We start from the raw sequence: 18,838 nt of genomic DNA, 5'->3' as shown, positions 1-18,838 counted from the left end.
TTGGGGACCAGTGACACCAATACAGTGATCAGTGCTAAAAAAATATGCACTGTCACTGTACTAATGATACTGGCTGGGAAGGGGTTAATATCAGGGGCTATCAAAGGGTTAACTGTGTGCCTAATCAGTGTTTTACTACACTGTGGGAGGTGCTTTTACTAGGGGAAGACATGGATCCTAGTTCCTGCTTTGCAGAAACACAGGATCCATGCTTTCTCTCCTGTCAGAACAGCAATCTTAACCTTAAAGCGGAGTTCCACCTGGGTAAAAAAAAAGTCAGCAGCTACAAATACTGCAGCTCCTGACTTTTAATATATGGACACTTACCTGTCTAGGGAGCCCACAATGTCGGCACCCGAAGCCGACCCGTCCCTCTGCTCCGGGTGCAGGCACAGTTTCCTACTGTGCATTGTCCCTGCTGTCTTCTGAGACCTTTATGTCTTCCAGAAGGCAGCGGGGGGGAGGAGGACCGGACATTGTGTAGTTCGCCGCACAATGATGCGGCGATCTTTCCCTGGAAGTGGGAACAGATACCTGGATTTGACAGGTATCCGCTCCCCCTTCCCCCTGAAAGGTACCAAATGTGGAATCCGATCCATGGAAGTTTTTTTTCTGGGTGGAACTCTGGGTTAAACAATTATCACTGGATCATTTGTTCCTACTGTATGATTAACCCTCACCTCTTGCTCTGGTGATAACTCCAAAATTCTGGATTTCCCTTTACTTTCTGTCTCGGTGATAACGGTTACCTGGAAAAAAGCTGTGTGAATCTCACTGGGATACGGACAGCAATAAAAACTTGCCAAAGGGGCTAACCCTCCCCCTCTCTATTCAAAAAATAACAAGTTGCCTTTATATTTAATAGAATCAGAATTTTGCTTTTTTTAAAAAAATAAATTAATTTAGCAAAAAAAAAAAATAAACACCTCATTGGGAATGATTTACTAAAACTGGTGCACACAGAACCTGGTGCAGCTGTGAATAGTAACCAATCAGCTTCTAGGTTTTATTGTTAAAATTTAATTGAACAAGCTGAAGTTAGATGCTGATTGGTTACTATGCACAGCTGCACCAGATTCTGTGTGCTCCAGTTTTCTGCAGTCTGATTTTTTAAACATCACTCCTAATAAGTACATATCTATAAGCAATAATGCCAGACATTGGCAAACTATACTGTACTATACTGTATATCCAACAAAGAAAAAGACAGTGGGGGTTATTTACTAAAGGAAAATCCACTTTGCACTAAAAGTGCACTTGGAATTAAGGTCGCTGTAGATCTGAGGGGGACATGCAAGGAAAATAAAAAACAGCATTTTAGCTTGCACATGATTGGATGATAAAATCAGCAGAGCTTCCCACTCATTTCAGATCTACCCCTTAGATTTAGAGCGACTGCACTCTCAAGTGCACTTGCAGTGCAAAGTGGATTTGCCTTTCGTAAATAACCCCCAGTGTCTCCAAGTGTATGTGTTGGTGCACTGCAGCCTTCTCGACCATCACTTATTTCTAGGCATAATGATAGACTATGAAACTAAATAGTGATAGCCATCACCAATCTACTTCTGCCCATAACCAGATGCTAAATATACCCCCAGAAGGCTGATTAGAGCTACCCTAGGAGACAAATCCATATGTCAAAAGGGATAAAAAGAAAACAAATTGAAGGTTATATGTGTATATTCTCTCAAAGAAATCAAATATGAGTATTCTATGTTATACTGTGGATGGGCTAGCAGGAGGTGCTATAAGGAGTTGTATCCAGTGCTAATCTTTTATATGTGGGGTTTTTTAACTTTATGTTGGTTGTGTATTAAAGGAGAAGTATGGCCAAAGCTATTTTAGCTATACTTCTCCTGGGGATCATAGGAGTCAGCTCGTTCTACACTCCTGTGACCCCCTTTCAGCCGTTCAAGGCTTTAGTTCGATCTTGGCTTTACAGTCGGGATCCACCCAGATACCTGGACCAGCAGCTGGCTCAGCCTCTCAGGGAGCTGCTGTCAGCGTGAGGAGTAAAAAAAACGATTACCGAGCTTTTGTTTACATCATGTGATCAGCTGTCATTGGCTGACAGCTGATCACATGGTAAGGGGCCGTGACCGGCCCCTTACTCGGATCGGGGATCACCCGAGTCTCAGTGACTTGGTGCTCAGTACCATTTATTGCTTGCTTTGCGCACAGCAGCAAATCCCTTACAACAGTAGTTAGGGTAGCAGCCTGCAGACACAATGTACTCTAAGGCTCCTTATGAGCTCATGAGGGCTTTCTTGGTAAAGGTAAGGTTGTCTATTGCGGGGGGAGGGGGTTTGAGGCGACGACAGGGTATAGGCCTTTTTGCTCCTACACTCTGAACTACCTGACATCTAGGAGCAGCCTGGTACTCCCAATGCTCCTAGAGATAGCCAACAAATAAATTATGGTTTTTATGGCCTGTTTGTGTCTTTGTTAGGCAGCTAGCTCAAAAAAGAGGTCTACCACGACAACCCTTGTATCTCTATCATGGCACACTTTGAAATATTATCTAAAATTATACATATACTGTACATCAGCCCTTTTAAAATCAAGACATAAAACAGTGCAGTGCATTTTATTGATTGATATATGTCCTTCAGTGATTGTAGATAATGCACAAACACGCATATACAAGCCATACAGTGGATACTGCAGAATGAGTAAGCACTCAAAATATCCTGAGGCAGTAGTTTATGCCTTTGAACATTAATCATTTACATCTAACATACAGGCTTTGTTGTGCATGATGTCATTAGCTATTTGAAAGAAAACTTTATTCTCAAACTCACGAATGAGTTGAAATTGATATTTAGAATTAGAAAAAGGTGATCAACCATCATTTTGATATTATATGTTGACCTGCAAGTGCCACTTCACTAGAACTGTAAAGGACTTGCAGAGCTCACTTGAGCTTCTTTTGACTTAGGGAAAGTAAAGTAAATTTCCAGCAAGCACATCTTTTGAGTTATTGTTCCAGTGTTTACCTAAAATAGAACTATTGCTTTGCCTACATAGCAGAGCACAGATTTATTTTTGTAATGCCACCATCGCCCTCTTCCCCACAACTGCTCATACTTACGTTTCCTTCACTCCCCTGCTGCTCTACTTACCTGCAGGTGTCAAAGGAAAAGCAATCAAAATCACTCTGGTTTCTACACAGGCCTAGGGACCCTTTCCCCACCCCTGTGACAGTATTGCTTCCTGCTGATTGGTCACACAGGCACCCTGTGGGGAATTTTGGGCAAAGTATTTGTTAAATTGTAAGTTATTTTTTTTATGTAACTTTCAAAATTTTAAAAATTAAATGGGGGTTATTTACAAAAGGCAAATCCACTTTGCACTGCAAGTGCACTTGAAAGTGCAGTCGCTCTAAATCTAAGGGGTAGATCTGAAATGAGTGGAAGCTCTGCTGATTTTATCATCCATCATGTGCAAGCTAAAATGCTGTTTTTTATTTTCCTTGCATGTCCCCCTCGGATCTACAGCGACTTTACTTTCAAGTGCACTTTCAGTGCAAAGTGGATTTTCCTTTAGTAAATAACCCCCAAAGTGAAGAGAACTCACCGCTCCAGGTGCAATCAATAAGCCCAATGAAACATACTCATGATTGCCAGCCCTGGTTTACCTTTGTGATACAACATCCAAGTGAGAAATGGCTGCACTTCACGTGAGTTCCAAATAATGTTTATTGGGACATCCAAAGTGACGCCAAAGGACACCAGTAGTGGTCTAGGTAGACGCATTTCACACAATGAAGATGTGTTTACTCAATGATTATCTTTATTGTGTGAAACACGTATACCTAGACCACTACTGGTGTCCTTTGGTGTCACTTTGGATATCCCAATAAACATTATTTGGAACTCACGTGAAGTGCAGCCGTTTCTTACTTGGATTCAAAATTTAAAACTCTTGCTTTTAAGCAATTTTGTTACGTTATAAATATTATATTTTCCTTGGAAAAACAAACTAAAAAGATACAGCTTAAAACATGAGAACTGATGGAAGAGAAAATGTCAAGTACAGGATTCATTGGTTCATAAGAAAACTGAGAACAGGAAACCAGATATATTGGATTTTAAATGATATTGTCCATGAAAAATAGTATCATTTAAACCAGTGATCTCCACACCACGGTTGCGGGCCAAATATGGCCCTTTGCTTGCCTTTATTCGGCCCTAGGGGCACTGTTCTTCTCACTGATATGAGGCACTATTTCTCAGGCTGACACCATTGATGAGACACCATTCCTTACACCGACTCCACCAGTGGAGCACTAGTCCTTCCACTGACACCACTGATGAGGCACCATTCCTTCCACTGACACCAAAGATGGGGCACTATTCCTTCTACTGATACAGACAATAGGGCACTATTCCTCCCACTGAATTAAACAATTGGGCACCATTCTTCCTACTGACACCAACATTGGATCCCTATTCCTCCCTCCAATACCAATGATAGGGCACTATTTCTCTACATACTAGGCACAGTCGCCATGTAATTTTTTAATCCCACTGACCACCAAACCTGAGACATTGCTTATACCCACTGACTCCAGTGCATTTTCTACTCCCACTGACCACAGTCCGGCCCCCTAAAGTCTGACGTACAGTAAACTGGCCCTTTGTTTAGAAAGTTTGGAGCCCCTTGATTTACCTAAACCATGGATGTCTATGTGACATTAAACTAAGTGACCTGTAAGAAGCAAACTATGTGGAAGGAGAGATGGTAAAAGGATAGAGCCAGACTATAATGCAAGAGGAATAGAGTAAACAAGGGTCACACTGGGCATTGGACTGAGGAGAGATGATCAAGTTGGGGATTACTGCCAACTTGTGTTGTGGCCAGAATATAGATAGGATTTTAAATGAAGTTCACACATAGAATCTATGGGCTTCATGTCTAAAAGTGAGTCTTGGCGCCTACAAAATATATATATTTTTTTACTTTATTTTTCAAGACAGTCATATCCAATTCATAAGTATCATCATGTAGATTACAATTCATTACATACATTTGATTATAAATACATTATTTATTTCATTCTATTGAAATTGTCATTCTCCAGCATACTATTTTCTAATTTTGCCAAAAAGAGTAATTTCCACAAAAGTAATTTCCAGTTCTTCCGGCTTTTCTGAAATACTTATTTAGTTATAATTTTATGAGTATAAAAACAAATGCTGAGAAATCGCAGGGTGACAGCTGCAGTATGTGTGAATGATTCACTTAATTTCAAGCGTAGTATTTTTTTATTTTTTTTTAAATAATAAAAATAAGGGCCAGCTTTTCGAATCTCATACCAATTTATAATAATTCAGTACCAGCTAAATGTACATAATACTATAGTTACGATAGAGCGATAGAGACCACCATATATTCTCAGAGGGAGATTTGTTTTAGCTTGTCTGCCACTGAGATGAACAAAATTAGTTTTATGATAAGAAAAAGATATAAAATATATGCAGGGACTTTGTTAAGCAGCAATAACCCCACAAAATGCATTCTTCTTTTTGTGTGGCATGTTACAAAACTCAAATACTTTCAGATTTTCTCTACTGTTTTTGACCCCAGCTAGGGGATCCCAACTCCCTCCACTGTCATAACTGGCCAAGCTTGGCTCTACATTTTTAAAGAGACCCTGTCACCAGACCTGACATAATATTTTTTTTTAGAAATGTAATAGTACTTTTGTATGCACTTGTCACATGCTGTGCTTCCATCGCCTGGCCCCTGCTCCACTACAGGACACAGCAATGCTACTTTAGACTATATTTAAACCCAAAACCACAAATGTAAAATATTGCTGTACACTAGTCCTTGTTGTTGTGGGTGCATTCATTTTCTTTTTTCAATCCTCTTTTGTATTATTGTCACCTGATAATCCTGCAAATAACACATTTCATGTCCCTGAGTGGCCATTTCACTCTTATGCCCTGTACACACGGTCAGATTTTCCGATGGAAAATGTGTGATAGGACCTTGTTGTCGGAAATTCCGACCGTGTGTAGGCTCCATCACACATTTTTCATCAGATTTTCCGACACACAAAGTTTGAGAGCAGGCTATAAAATTTTCCGACAACAAAATCCGTTGTCGGAATTTCCGTTTGTGTGTACACAAATCCGACACACAAAGTGCCACGCATGCTCAGAATAAATAAAGAGATGAAAGCTATTGGCTACTGCCCCGTTTAGAGTGCCGACGTACGTGTTTTACATCACCGCGTTCAGAACGATCGGATTTTCAGACAACTTTGTGTGACCGTGTGTATGCAAAACAAGTTTGAGCCAACATCCGTCTGAAAAAATCCTAGGATTTTGTTGTTGGAATGTACGATCAATGTCTGACCGTGTGTACGGGGCATAACACTGATCTATAGAGGGAAACATGGTTGTCAGCTTAGGCTGCTCTTGTGATATGGACTACAAACATGTCCTCATTTCTTTATCTCCATTACATGGTGGGCAGGGCAATAGGTAGTTTATAGAAGATAGTTAGGAAGAAAGACATTCTTAGGTGCAGCGCACAGGAAGGGCAAGGAGACGGCATTTCAGGCTAGATCAAAAGGTATTTTCTGTATTTGCTGAAAATGTTCATATCTTGAAAAAAAGAAAACAAAGGCAGCCAGCAGATCTAAGGACTGTAAGCTGCAACTTATTGCATTTTTGTTCTTAGATTTAGTTATTCTTTAATTACAGGCATGGGGAAACATGGAATAATCTGAAACTTTTGGGTGTGTCCATTCTTTTCATTCTGACTGCCTTCTGCTCCTTTCTTCCCAGTCCTTTCATTGCATGTAATTGACAGTGTTGAGGTTGTGTGCAGAGCTGTTCCTGAACACAGTGGCTGATTTACTATAACTGGAAAGTTCTACATCTGGTGCAGCTCTGCATAAAAACCCATTAGCTTTCAGGTTTTTTGTTAAAGCTTAAAGCGGAGCTCCAGTCACCATAATCAGTTTTTTCCTAAAAGCACCCCCATGATTGGCTCAGATTGCACATTACTATTTGGATACTGTTCCAAATGTATTATGTGGTTTTTTGTTTTTTTTTTAATCTGTAAAAAATGTCCCGATCTCAGGAGCAGGCAGGGGCCATCGCAGTTCTGGGCATCTGAAGCCCGCTCGTGTCTATTTCTGGGATTAGCACCTCCTGAAATTGTGCCTGCGCAGTAATGACACTGCGCGGCGCAGTTTGTTGATTGCAGGTTCCCATAACAATGGCAGGGCAGCGGAAATTCCCACCCCGTTGTTATGACAACCTGTCAATCAAAAGAGAATCAGTTGATTTCCTTAGGCTCCTGGGATTGATGATGCCGATATCCCAAGAGTCCAAGGGAACCGCCTGATGACGACATCGCCTAAGTGGCCAGGCCAGAACTGCCGCCAACACATTTATAATACAGGTAATCAGACATAATGAAAAAAAAAAGAATATCCATTTAGGACTGCACTATGGATGAGCATGTGCATGAAAGCAACTTGCAAAAATGGGTGGAACTCCGCTTTAATTGAACAAGTTGCAGTGAGAAGCTGATTGGCTACCAGGCACAGCTGCACCAAATTACAGCCTCAGCATATACATAAACAAACAGTGATTGGGAGACATTTTCCAGCACACAGCCTCAGGGCATACCTCCTAAAGCAGGATATACATAAAATTCAGCAGGAACTGGACAAATTTTGATGTGTGTGTTCCCATCTCTGTTCAAGAGAAGCTGGTCTAATGAACAGCTTCTGTCGAACGGTCCTGCTGGAAAATCAGCACTTGATCAGCCGCTGCAGCCAATGTGTCAAGTACTTTAGTTAGAAGCCAAAGTGACGAGAGGGCTTCTCCTTGTAGCTCTGGTCCGAGCAGCAAGGGTGCTGATAATCAGGTAGCAGTAGTCTCTGGACTGTAGCCAGCAACAATGGAGGCACACCAGAAGTGGACTGAGGATGGAAGTCCGCAGGATGGTACCAGAAACTGGACCTTGGAAACTCAATACGGAGACTGCGACGGCAGGTGAAGGTACTTGTCAAGATCAAGGACATGGTAAGATGGCAAGCCAGGGTCAGCATGGATGTATAGCAAGGACATAGTCAGCAGCCAAGTAGGAATATGAGGAGCAGAGTAAACGTAGTCAAGCAGCAGGCCAAGGTCAATACTGGAAAGACAGCAGAGCATAGTCAGAGGCAAGCCAGGGTCAGCAATGGGAGGTCAGACAACAAGAGCAAAAGCGCAGGAACACAGGTCATAGGAAACTGAAGAACATCTAGTGATTAGCACACATCAGGGTCTCCTTTAAATAGGCCGCTTGGTGCCATTCCCAGGATTGAGTGTGCGCAGGTGGGCAAGCTGGTTACTTGCTGTATGTGAGTTGGCACATGCGCTAGAGCATTAGTTGTATAAAAATGTGCATGGTCAGATGGCAAGCCAGGGTCAGCATGGATGGATAGCAGGGACATAGTCAGTAGCCAAGCCGGAATAGGAGGAGCAGAGTAAATGTAGTCAAGCAGCAGGCCGAGGTCAATACTGGAAAGACAGAGCATAGTCAGAGGCAAGCCAGGGTCAGCAATGGGAGGTCAGACAACAAGAGCAGGAACACAGATCATAGGTAACTGAAGAACATCTAGCGATTAGCACACAAGGGTCTCCTTTAACTAGGCAGGTGTGCACGCCGGTTACTTGCCATATGTGAGCTGGTACATGCGCTAGAGCATTAGCTGTATAAGAATGTGCACAAGCATTAGCTGCACAAATATTAGTTTCCTGACACAATGGCTGTGGCAATTGTGTGTGTGTATTCTGATTAAGGGGAATCCTTGTTGTCAGAATACAATAGTGCAGTGGGGGAGACCCCTGCATCCACATCTCTTGTATGGTTGCGGGGATCTGTGAGTATTTTTTTTTTTTTTTTTTTTGCATAAAAAACTCTACTGTATGTGTATACCAAGCTTAACTTTCCAAAATGAAAGTGGGATATCTTTTAGCTCACAGTATGTAGGTAAAGGACATGTCCCTGACACTGCCCAGGTTACATGTATCACAAAGATCTAATATACAGAAGAAAATTATTCGCTAAACAGGTGTTTTTTTACTTCTATTGTCCTTTATATTGGTATTTCAGAATAACAAATGCAGTAATTACACTTTTGATAATAAAGTAAGTACATTCTGTATAAGAGTTATACATCAGATCAAATGAGGGGCAACTGATGCTGCACAGGAGACAGAATTATTAGGTCTCAAAAGATGGACAGCCCCTCAAAATAAGGGACATTTGTCAGTTTTCCTAAATGTTTATTGTAATGCAGCCAGATTTAATACAGTAAAGACACTTACGCCGCGTACACACGATCGTTTTTCTCGTCGGAAAAAGATATGACGGCTTTTCCGACGGGATTCCGCTCAAGTTTGCATTGCATACACACGGTCACGCAAAAGTTTGCTGTAATTACGACCGTCAAGAACGCGGTGACGTACAACACTACGACGAGCCGAGGAAATGAAGTTCAATGCTTTCTAGCATGCGTCAAATTGTTTCCGAGCATGCGTAGGGATTTTGAGCGTCGGAATTGTCACAGACGATCGCATTTTCGAATAGGAACTTTTCCCGACCGAAAAATTGAGAGCATGCTCTCAATCTTTTGCTGATGGATCATACACACGGTCGCATTTTCCGATGAAAAACTCTCATCTGTCTTTTGCGGGCCTAAATTCCGACCGTCTGTACGCGGCATTAGGCTACGTTTCCACTATTGCGACCCCAAAGTTGCGTGATTTAGAGTGCGACTTGGATGCGACTTTGAGTGCAACTTTATTCCAACCAATCCAGTCTCTGGATCAAAGTTGCATCAAAAGTCGCATCAAAGTACTGCAGTAACCATTTCAAAGTTGTTGCAACTATAAAGGGGTTGTAAACGCCCGAGGATTTTCACCTTAATGCATTCTATGCATTATGGTGAAAAACCCTCTGTGATGCAGCAGCCCCCCAGAGCCCCCCTTTTACTTACCTGAACCCGCTCTTTCCAGTGACCTGGATGAGCACACCAGCTCTAGCCGGTGTCTCGGGTCCCGATTGGATAGATTGATAGCAGCACAGCCTTTGGCTCCCGCTGCTGTCAATCAAATCCAATGACACAGGAGCTGGGGGGCAGGGCCGAGTCCTGCTGTTTGTGTCAATGGACGCAGCAGCAGGACACAGAGCGCACCCTCACGAGTGCCTCGAGGGAGAGCGGCTCTCCACAGGGGCACTTGAGAAGAGGAGGAGCCAGAAGCACCACTGAGTGACCCCAGAAGAGGCAGGAGGTAAGTATGACATGTTTGTTTTGTTTTTTTGTTTTTTTTAAACTAACCTTTAAATATACTTTAATTTACATAGATTGGAACGGGTGCCATTGAAATCAAAGGGCTGTGACTTTATGTGTCCAAAGTCACATGACAAGTCGCACTAGTTGAAACTGAGCCTAAAGGTGATCATGGGCAAGCCAAAAGTATTGTCTTTTAGTAACAATGAGATACCTTGTTCAAACAGTTTGCACATAAAATAAAAATCATAGATTAGTTTGCTCTAGTCTAAGTTTAATTTTATAATTAATGAAGAAAAAATCTGACTAAAAAAAAAGTCAAAGCAAAAATGGACTCCAATTGTCATTTCACTTTTCACAGAGCTTGTCTTTTTCATGCATGTGTGATCTGTGGGCAATTTAATTCAATTGCTGTAGAGCTTTCTGTTTTTTCCCTGTCAGCTATACTTATACACATCTTAAATGACTGGGACAGCTCTTTCAGTATCCAAAGGCCCAAAACAAAAAAAAGGGAAAATTAATGGAAATCTATCCTGAAACATTAGCCTTAGCTCTGTGTAAAGGTGTCCTTTAACTGGAATGTCTTGGCTGCGTATGAGAATCCTTTCCATTCTTTTTGTCCTGCAGGTATTGCCAACCAGGTCTCAGCAGAGATGCCAGATAAAACACCAGAGGGTACAGAAACCACATCGCAGAATGAAGGTGAGTATTATGTTGCCAATGGAAAGAAGTCTTTCTGTTTCCTAGTTGCACTGCAGTACAATAGAACATTGCATAGTTTCTGGGAGGCATTTTAAACTCTAGTCTAGAGCTTCAGTTTGTTTCATTATGTTTCTTTATTAAGCTCTCATGTTAAAGGCAATTTCCACAGGACAATTTTACTTTTCATTTCTGCTAGATATGTTATGTTCTTTTCCATTCGATTGTAAACTAGGAAATCAAAAGGTCTTTACAATCAAAACATATAATTTTTTTCAATAAAATATACTTAAAGCAGAGCTCTAGCCCCCCTCCTCCCCTCCAAAAATTAAAAGTTAGCAGGTACAAATACTGTAGCTTCTGACTTTTAATATATGGACACTTACCTGTCCAGGGAGCCTGCCATGTCGACACCCCAAGCGTCCATCGGCTCTCGGGTGCTGCCGCCACCATTCCTTGTATGGGAGACCGGCAGTGAAGCCTTTCGACTTCACAGCCGGTTCCCTACTAAGCAGGCGCTGTGCTTTCTGAATGGCCTGGCAGAGGAGGAAGGAGGAGGGGGGCTGAACTTCCTGCGGCGAGGTCTCCCATAAGTAGGGGACGGGTGCCTGTTTTTGGCAGGTACCTGCTCCCCCTCTCGAAAGGTGCCAAATGTGAGGGGGAGGAGGCAGATAAGCAGAGCTTCCACTTTTAAATGGAACTCCGCTTTAAAGTGGTTGTAAACCTCAGTCATATTATCAGCAGAGTCACTTCTGAGAAGTTTTGCAGACACATGAGATAAAATTTGGGGAGGAGAGCTCAACACACAGCTTGTCTATTCAGAATACAGTTCTTCTACTATGTGGAGGGGGTGTGTTCCTTTCCTCCAATCAGCTCACACAGTGTCTCAGATCTCTAAATGGAGCTCTCCACCCCTCCTCTGGGATACAGGAAAATACAGAAGGATTTAATCTAAAATCTGCACTTTCGAAGGGATGTACAAAAGAGAAGACTTCAGATAAATAAGTAAAATTTTTGTAGGAGGATTTGTTTCATCTGAGGCTATTCACGTCACTGAGTACATGAGAGGGTTTACAACCATTTTAAATGTTTTGCATATTTGTGCCATGTATTTCTAAATGTTTTTTTTTTAATGAGGCCTATGAAACATCATTGAAATATAAAGTCTTGCAATGGGGGTTATTTACGAAAGGCAAATCCACTTTGCACTACAAGTGCAAACTACAAGTGCAAAGTGCACTTGGAAGTGCAGTCGCTGTAAATCTGAGGGATAGATCTGAAATGAGGGGAAGCTCTGCTGATTTTATCATCCAATCATGTGCAAGCTAAAATGTTGTTTTTTATTTTCCTTGCATGTCCCCCTTGGATCTACAGCTACTGTACTTCCAAGTGCACTTTCAGTGCAATTTCAAGTGCACTTTGCACTTGTAGTTTGCACTTGTAGTGCAAAGTGGATTTGCCTTTAGTAAATAACCCCCTATGTTTTTTCTTCCATTTGCTAGAATTTTATTAAAATGTCACAAGTGACATGGGGGGTTATTTACTAAAGGCAAATGTTTTTTCTTCCATTTGCTAGAACTTTATTAAAATGTCACAAGTGACATGGGGGGTTATTTACTAAAGGCAAGTCCACTTTGCACTACAAGTGCACTGCAAGTGCACATGAAAGTGCACTTAATGTGCACTTGGAAGTAAAGTCGCTGTAGATCCAAGGGGGACATGCAAGGAAGATAAAAAACAGCATTTTAGCTTGCACATGATTGGATGATAAAATCAAGAGAGCTTCCCCTCATTTCAGATCTTCCCCTTAGATTTAAAGCGACTGCACTTCCAAGTGCACTTTCAAGTGCACTTGTAGTGCAAAGTGTATTTGCCTTTCGTAATTAACCCCCATGGTGTTGTGAAGCAGTAGTCTATGGGGTTGATTTATTAAAGGCAAATCCACTTTGCACTAGAAGTGCCCTGCAAGTGCACTTGGAGGTGCACTTGGAAGTGCAGTCGCTTTAGATCTGAGGGGGACAGGCAATGGGGGTTATTTACGAAAGGCAAATCCACTTTGCACTGCAAGTGCACGTGGAAGTGCAATCGCTGTAAATCTGAGGGGTAAATCTGAAATGAGGGGAAGCTCTGCTGATTTTATCATCCAATCATGTGCAAGCTAAAATGCTGTTTTTTATTTTCCTTGCATGTCCACCTCGTCCACCACCTCCACCTCACACTTTATGCATGACATACATCCATAAAGCCAGTTTTTCCAGACAGTATGATCATCTGCTGACTTTGCACCATCCCCAAGCAGCCATTGGTTCCCAGTGCTGTCAAACAAAGCCAGTGACAAGGGAGTGGGAGGCAAGGCTGAGTCCTGTTGTCAGTGTCAATGCCAAGTGTCCCCATGGGAAGCAGCATCCCATGGGGGCACTGGACAGAGAGGAGGAGCCAGGATCCCCGGCGGGGGACCCAAAAAGAGGAGGTTCGTGGATAATCTGTCTAATTGTTTTGCACAGAGCAGGTAAGAATAGAGAAGTTTTTTGTTTTTTTTAAATACCTTTACAATCTATTTTGGGTCCCATGCACACAGGACGTTTCCAAAAAGTCTTTCTGGATGTCGGATTGCTGGCAGGAAAGCGCTTTTTTCAGCGTTCATCGTTTTTTGTGGTCAGAAGAACTGCTCTTGAATGCGATTTTAGGGCGTTCAGACAACAGCCCATAAGCTCCCCTGCTGATAAACTTCAAAAAACTTCCATGTGTGCATGGACACATAGGATAACACAGAGGGGAGTTTAAGGGCTGTTAAAAAAAAATGCCTAAACTCACAAAAACGTGAGTTTATCAGCCTTAGTGTACAGGAGGCCTAACTGTTCAATAAGGAAAGTAAGTGGAATCCAAAGCAATTTTACTTCAGATAAGTGCAGTTTAGAGGATGTTTTTCCATACATTGAAGTGTGAAAGACAATGATTACCTAATGATTACCTTAAGACCCCTTTCACGCTGAGGCAATTTTCAGGTGCCCTTAAAGCGCCTGAAAACTGCCTCCCCTCTCTGCAATGGGCGCTTTCACACCCGAGCGGTGCGCTTGCGGAACATTAGAAAAAGTCCTGCAAGCAGCATCTTTGGGGCAGTCTGGGAGCGCTGTATACAACACGCCCCTGCCCATAACAATAAAAGAGCAGCGCTTCTGAAGCGCCAGAAAAGCGATGCAACACGGAGTTTTTAACCCCTTTTTGGTGCTAAAAGCGGACAAAAAGTGACGCAAAAGCGACACTTAAACTGCAGTTAAGCACCGCTAAAATGAGCAGCGCTTTACCGCTAATGCACGGGTGGCCCCAGTGTGAAAGGGGTCTTATATATAAAACCTAATAAGCTGTCCCACCCAAGATGGCTACCTTGAGCTCATAGCAGGTGATAAACTAGTCATCATTGGTCCCCTGCCAGCCTGAAGAAAAAGCACAGTGCCAGCTTCAGGTCGGAGGATATACTGCTTCCCAACATCTGTCTATATCCCACTATGCAATATGAATGAGGCTTGAAGTGGGACACGTTTACATGAGGGGGTTGACTTGGATAATGCAAGAGCAGTTATAAATTCCAACTAAAGTTTCATATTCAGATACAGCCCAATATCACAGACTGCTCAAAAATAATGCATGTGTGTTTGTCAAAATGTGTAATCACATGTAAACAATAGCTTTAGTGCAGTTATCAGTGCAGGGTGCAGGGTGACCTCTGACCTTCATACTCTGTAAAAGCATATTCCACCTTCCTAACCATGTAAAATGTTAAACTCATATTTAGAGTGTAACATGAAACATGGTCACATTGCACAACCCCAATTATGAAACCATCCATGCATTACACCTGTGATACACAGCTCGCAGTTGCAATGCTTTTGCAAGCTTAAATGGAAAAATCTAATAAATGCACATTCTTTATTTCATTTATGTGGATGCATTTATTAAAGGATAAGTTCACCTTCTGTAACATGTTTCACGTTCCATCCATTTTTAGGGTGGAACATGAAACATGTTCCCACTACTGCAGCCTCTCCCCGATCCGCCGCCTCTAGAGACAGCGAGCCGAGGATCATTTTTCTTTAGGGATAACAAATAAAGAGATCTTTAGTAAAATGCAGCACACATTACACAAATTAACACTTGTTAGGTAAATGTGTAACTCCTTGATTACCCGAGATGTTAACCTCTTCCCAGCCAGTGCCATTAGTATAGTGTATAGCATTATCACTGATCACTGAATTAGTGTCACTGATGATGTCAGTGGCAGTTAGTCAGTTCCCACTCAGTGTCAGTTAGTGTCAGATTGTCTGCCGCACTATCACAGTCCCATTATAAGTCGCTGATCACTGACATTAGTAGTATAAAAAAAAAATCCAGTATATATATATATATATATCATAACTTTCACACAAACCAAATCAATATACACTTACAGGGATTTTTTTTTAACCAAAGACATGCAGCAGAATACATTTTGCCCAAAATGTATGAAGAAATGTAATTTTTTTACATTTTGTTATTAGATATGTTTTATAGCATTTATATAATACTGACATATAATCACACACATAGGTTGGATTTGATGGACTTGTGTCTTTTTTTCGACCTCACCTACTATGTAACTATGTAACACATTTTTTCTAAATGTTTGGTCTGTTTTCCTTTATATAATAATAATAATACAGTAATTACAAAAAACAGAGGTGATCAAATACTACCAAAAGAAGGCTGTTATTGTGTAGAAAAAAAATGATATAAATTCTGTTTGGGTACAGTGTTGCACGACCACGCAATTACCAGTTAAAGTAGCACAGTGCCAAATAGCAAAAATGGCCTGGTCATGAAGGGGGTAAAACCTTCCAAAGCTGACATGGTTAATTTTTTTGCAAAAAAAAAGTGAACTATGCCTTTAACACTGGAGATTCCACAGGGGAGCCTACAGAGAGCCAGTCTGGTACTGGTGATAAATACAGCCCCCAACTGGAGATTTGAAAACTGATTTTAATCTTTGCACTAGGGCTTTAGAGATTTTAAGATGGTTAACATGAGTATACATGTGTAAAAATGACGGTACATCTTTCTGACAGCTCAGTTTACAACTGCTGTTACTTTAATGATTGTGTTAGTTTTGTTTCTTGATGAACCATAGCAACAGACACATACATCATTCTGACATTGAGAAAGAAATGAGGAGAATAGCAGAGAGAACTCATTTCTGTTGTAAAGCACATGACTGTTCCAGGTTTACAAGGGTATAAGCATGACTCCAGACCACCCAATGAAATACATTTGAAGAATACAGGGTCACTCATCAATTTGGCCCATTAAGTCATAAAGTGGAGTACAGATTTGTCTAAAATGTCTTTGTTTTCTAATGTTTGTCAATAGAGATTGCATGGCTACTGTATGTGCTTGATTTTGCGCACATGTATTTGGAATGGAATGTCCAACAAGTTCATATACTTTAAGTATTAAGGTCAAGTGTCCACCATTTTTTGCCATATAATGTAAATATATCTTAAAATATATGTGTTGAATGCGCTACTTTACTTTGGATACACCTCTCTATTAAATTTCATACCTGTACAAACATTTTAGCCCCCAAGACCCTATATCACATGAAACAGTACCCCAATTTTCCACCCTACTAAATATATTTCAACATAAATAAATACAACAATTAATATATAACATAAGTATCCATACTGTAATGTCCAAATTCATGTGAAAAGTGCAGTGTGCAATAGTTGAAGAGATTTCTATAAATCCTTCCTTTAAATTTACAATGTGTGTTATCCGTGACTCTTCGTGACACTTTCACCACTTGCGTGACAAGACCACCACCACCTGGATTAGCCACTCACCAGATGCCAATGAACACTGCGCCTTTGGTTCATTCAGTAGGGATAACCACACCACCTGCACCGTTTCTTTGCTGACCCCAATGCGTTATATATGAACCATGTCCTCATTTCAAGGTGCCCGTAAGCCGGCACCAAGCTATTCCAGCAGTTAATGATGGGTGTAGAGATGGCGTTGTGTGATTTCCGTGCCGGCGTGTGGTGCTAGCCTCGTTTGCACCCAGCTTGGGCTTCAACCCTCGCTCTCGCCTAGCCCGGAAGTGACGTATTGACGTGACGAAAATCCCCCAGCAGCTTTTTTCACCTAGTGGTGTTCTTTTTGATTGCAGCAACTTAATTTTATATTTTGTATTGATTTTTTACGCCGGTGACACATATATGCTCATTTTGTAAATATATCTTGCATGATGTGTTATAAAATCAACAAAAGATATAGTCATGGTAGTAAAGTATACCCCTTGGTGCTTGGATTATGTGTTGTCAAAAGCATATAGGCGATTTTTACTTTGCAAAGTTTTTTAACCGCTTAAAGTGACATTAAAGGTAATTTTTTTTTTCAAATAACAAACATGTCATACTTACCTCCACTGTGCAGCTTGTTTTGCACAGAGTGGCCCTGATCCTGCTCTTATGGGGTCCCTCGGCGGCTCTCTCGGCTCCTCCCCACATCAGATAACCCCCTAAGAGAAGCCTTGAGGTTACCTTGCGGTCGCGCTCCCTATTTCAGCATTCAGCATCCATAGACGCCGAATGCAGGACTCGGCCCTGTCCCCCAGTGGCGGCGTCATTGGATTTGATTGACAGCAGCGGGAGACAATGGCTGCGGTGCTGTCAATCTATCCAATCAACAGCCGAGAACCCCCTAGCAGAGAGACGGCGCATCCCTGTGGGACAAGTTCGAGGGCTCAGGTAAGTAAAACGGGGGGGCTGGGGGGCCGGTCACTGACAGGTGTTTTTTTACCTTAACCTCCCTGGCGGTTTTCCCGAGTGTGGCTCGGGGTTAAATTTAAGCACCATTAGCGGTAACCCCGAGCCACACTCGGGATTACATTGCAGGATCCTGGTGCGATATACTTACCTTGTCCCCAGGATCCTGCGATGTCCCCCCGCTGTGTCTGTGGGCTCTGTCCTCCGCCCGATGCCTCTCTGTGCCAGGCTCTGTTCCCTGCAAGCGCCGCGACGCATTGGGGGCGGAGCCCAACCGCAAATTCAAAAAAGTGAATAATCAGAGAACATACAGTACACTGTAATCTTACAGATTACATTACTGTATGAAATTATTTCACATCCCTTTTGTCCCCAGTGCTTTGTCCTATGCCCTGCATGCAGTTTTATATGATATATACTGTTCTTTCTGCCTGGAAACTGGGGATTGTCCATAGCAACCAAAAAGCGTCCCTTTACGTCAAAAGCGGTTTTAGACCAGCTAGAAAACAGCGATAGTAAATTAGAACACTTGCAGAATTGAGTGATAGTCAATCGTGGGGAAATTAATTTTATTATTATTATATTATTATATTTTTATAATTATTTACATTTATTTATTATATTATAATTTATGATTTTGTGTTTCAAACTTCATCATACCGGGGATATCTACTAGACTCTTGGTGGACAGATCTAAGTGTGTTATTGCTAAGAATTACAGGCCCACAATATAAAATGCCAAATTTCTATGCAAAATAATTGTACTGCTTTGAGACGCAAAAATCTGACATAATCATACCGCCAGGGAGGTTAATGCATAGGATGCATTAAGGTGAAAAAACACGAACCTTTACAACCCCTTTAAGGACTGGAAGAATTTACCCCCTTAATGACCAGGCCATTTTTTTGCAGTTCGGCACTGCGTTAATTTAACTGACAATTGCGCGGTCGTGCGACACTGTACCCAAACAAAATTGATGTCCTTTTTTTCCAACAAATAGAGCTTTCTTTTGGTGGTATTTGATCACCTCTG

The 18,838-nt window shown here is 41.7% G+C and overlaps 1 protein-coding gene across 2 annotated transcripts in view; it reads left to right on the top strand.

The window, feature by feature from the left end:
- PLEKHG1 (pleckstrin homology and RhoGEF domain containing G1) overlaps positions 1-18,838 on the top strand; it is a 345,448-nt gene that overhangs the window by 97,085 nt on the left and 229,525 nt on the right. The window contains exon 2 of one of the 2 annotated variants that reach the window (XM_073627781.1): positions 10,934-11,008. The exons of the other annotated variant lie outside the window; for it this stretch is intronic. Within the exon in view, the coding sequence (XP_073483882.1) occupies positions 10,960-11,008 (49 nt within the window). The 5' untranslated portion in view covers positions 10,934-10,959. The remainder of the gene's footprint in view (positions 1-10,933; positions 11,009-18,838) is intronic. 2 annotated transcript variants of the gene reach the window in all.

Source organism: Aquarana catesbeiana, linkage group LG04 (assembly GCF_042186555.1).
Source record: "Aquarana catesbeiana isolate 2022-GZ linkage group LG04, ASM4218655v1, whole genome shotgun sequence".
In the NCBI taxonomy this organism is placed as follows: Eukaryota; Metazoa; Chordata; class Amphibia; order Anura; family Ranidae; genus Aquarana; species Aquarana catesbeiana.
Note: the sequence above shows the minus strand (reverse complement) of the source record. Positions and strands in the feature narration are given on the sequence as shown.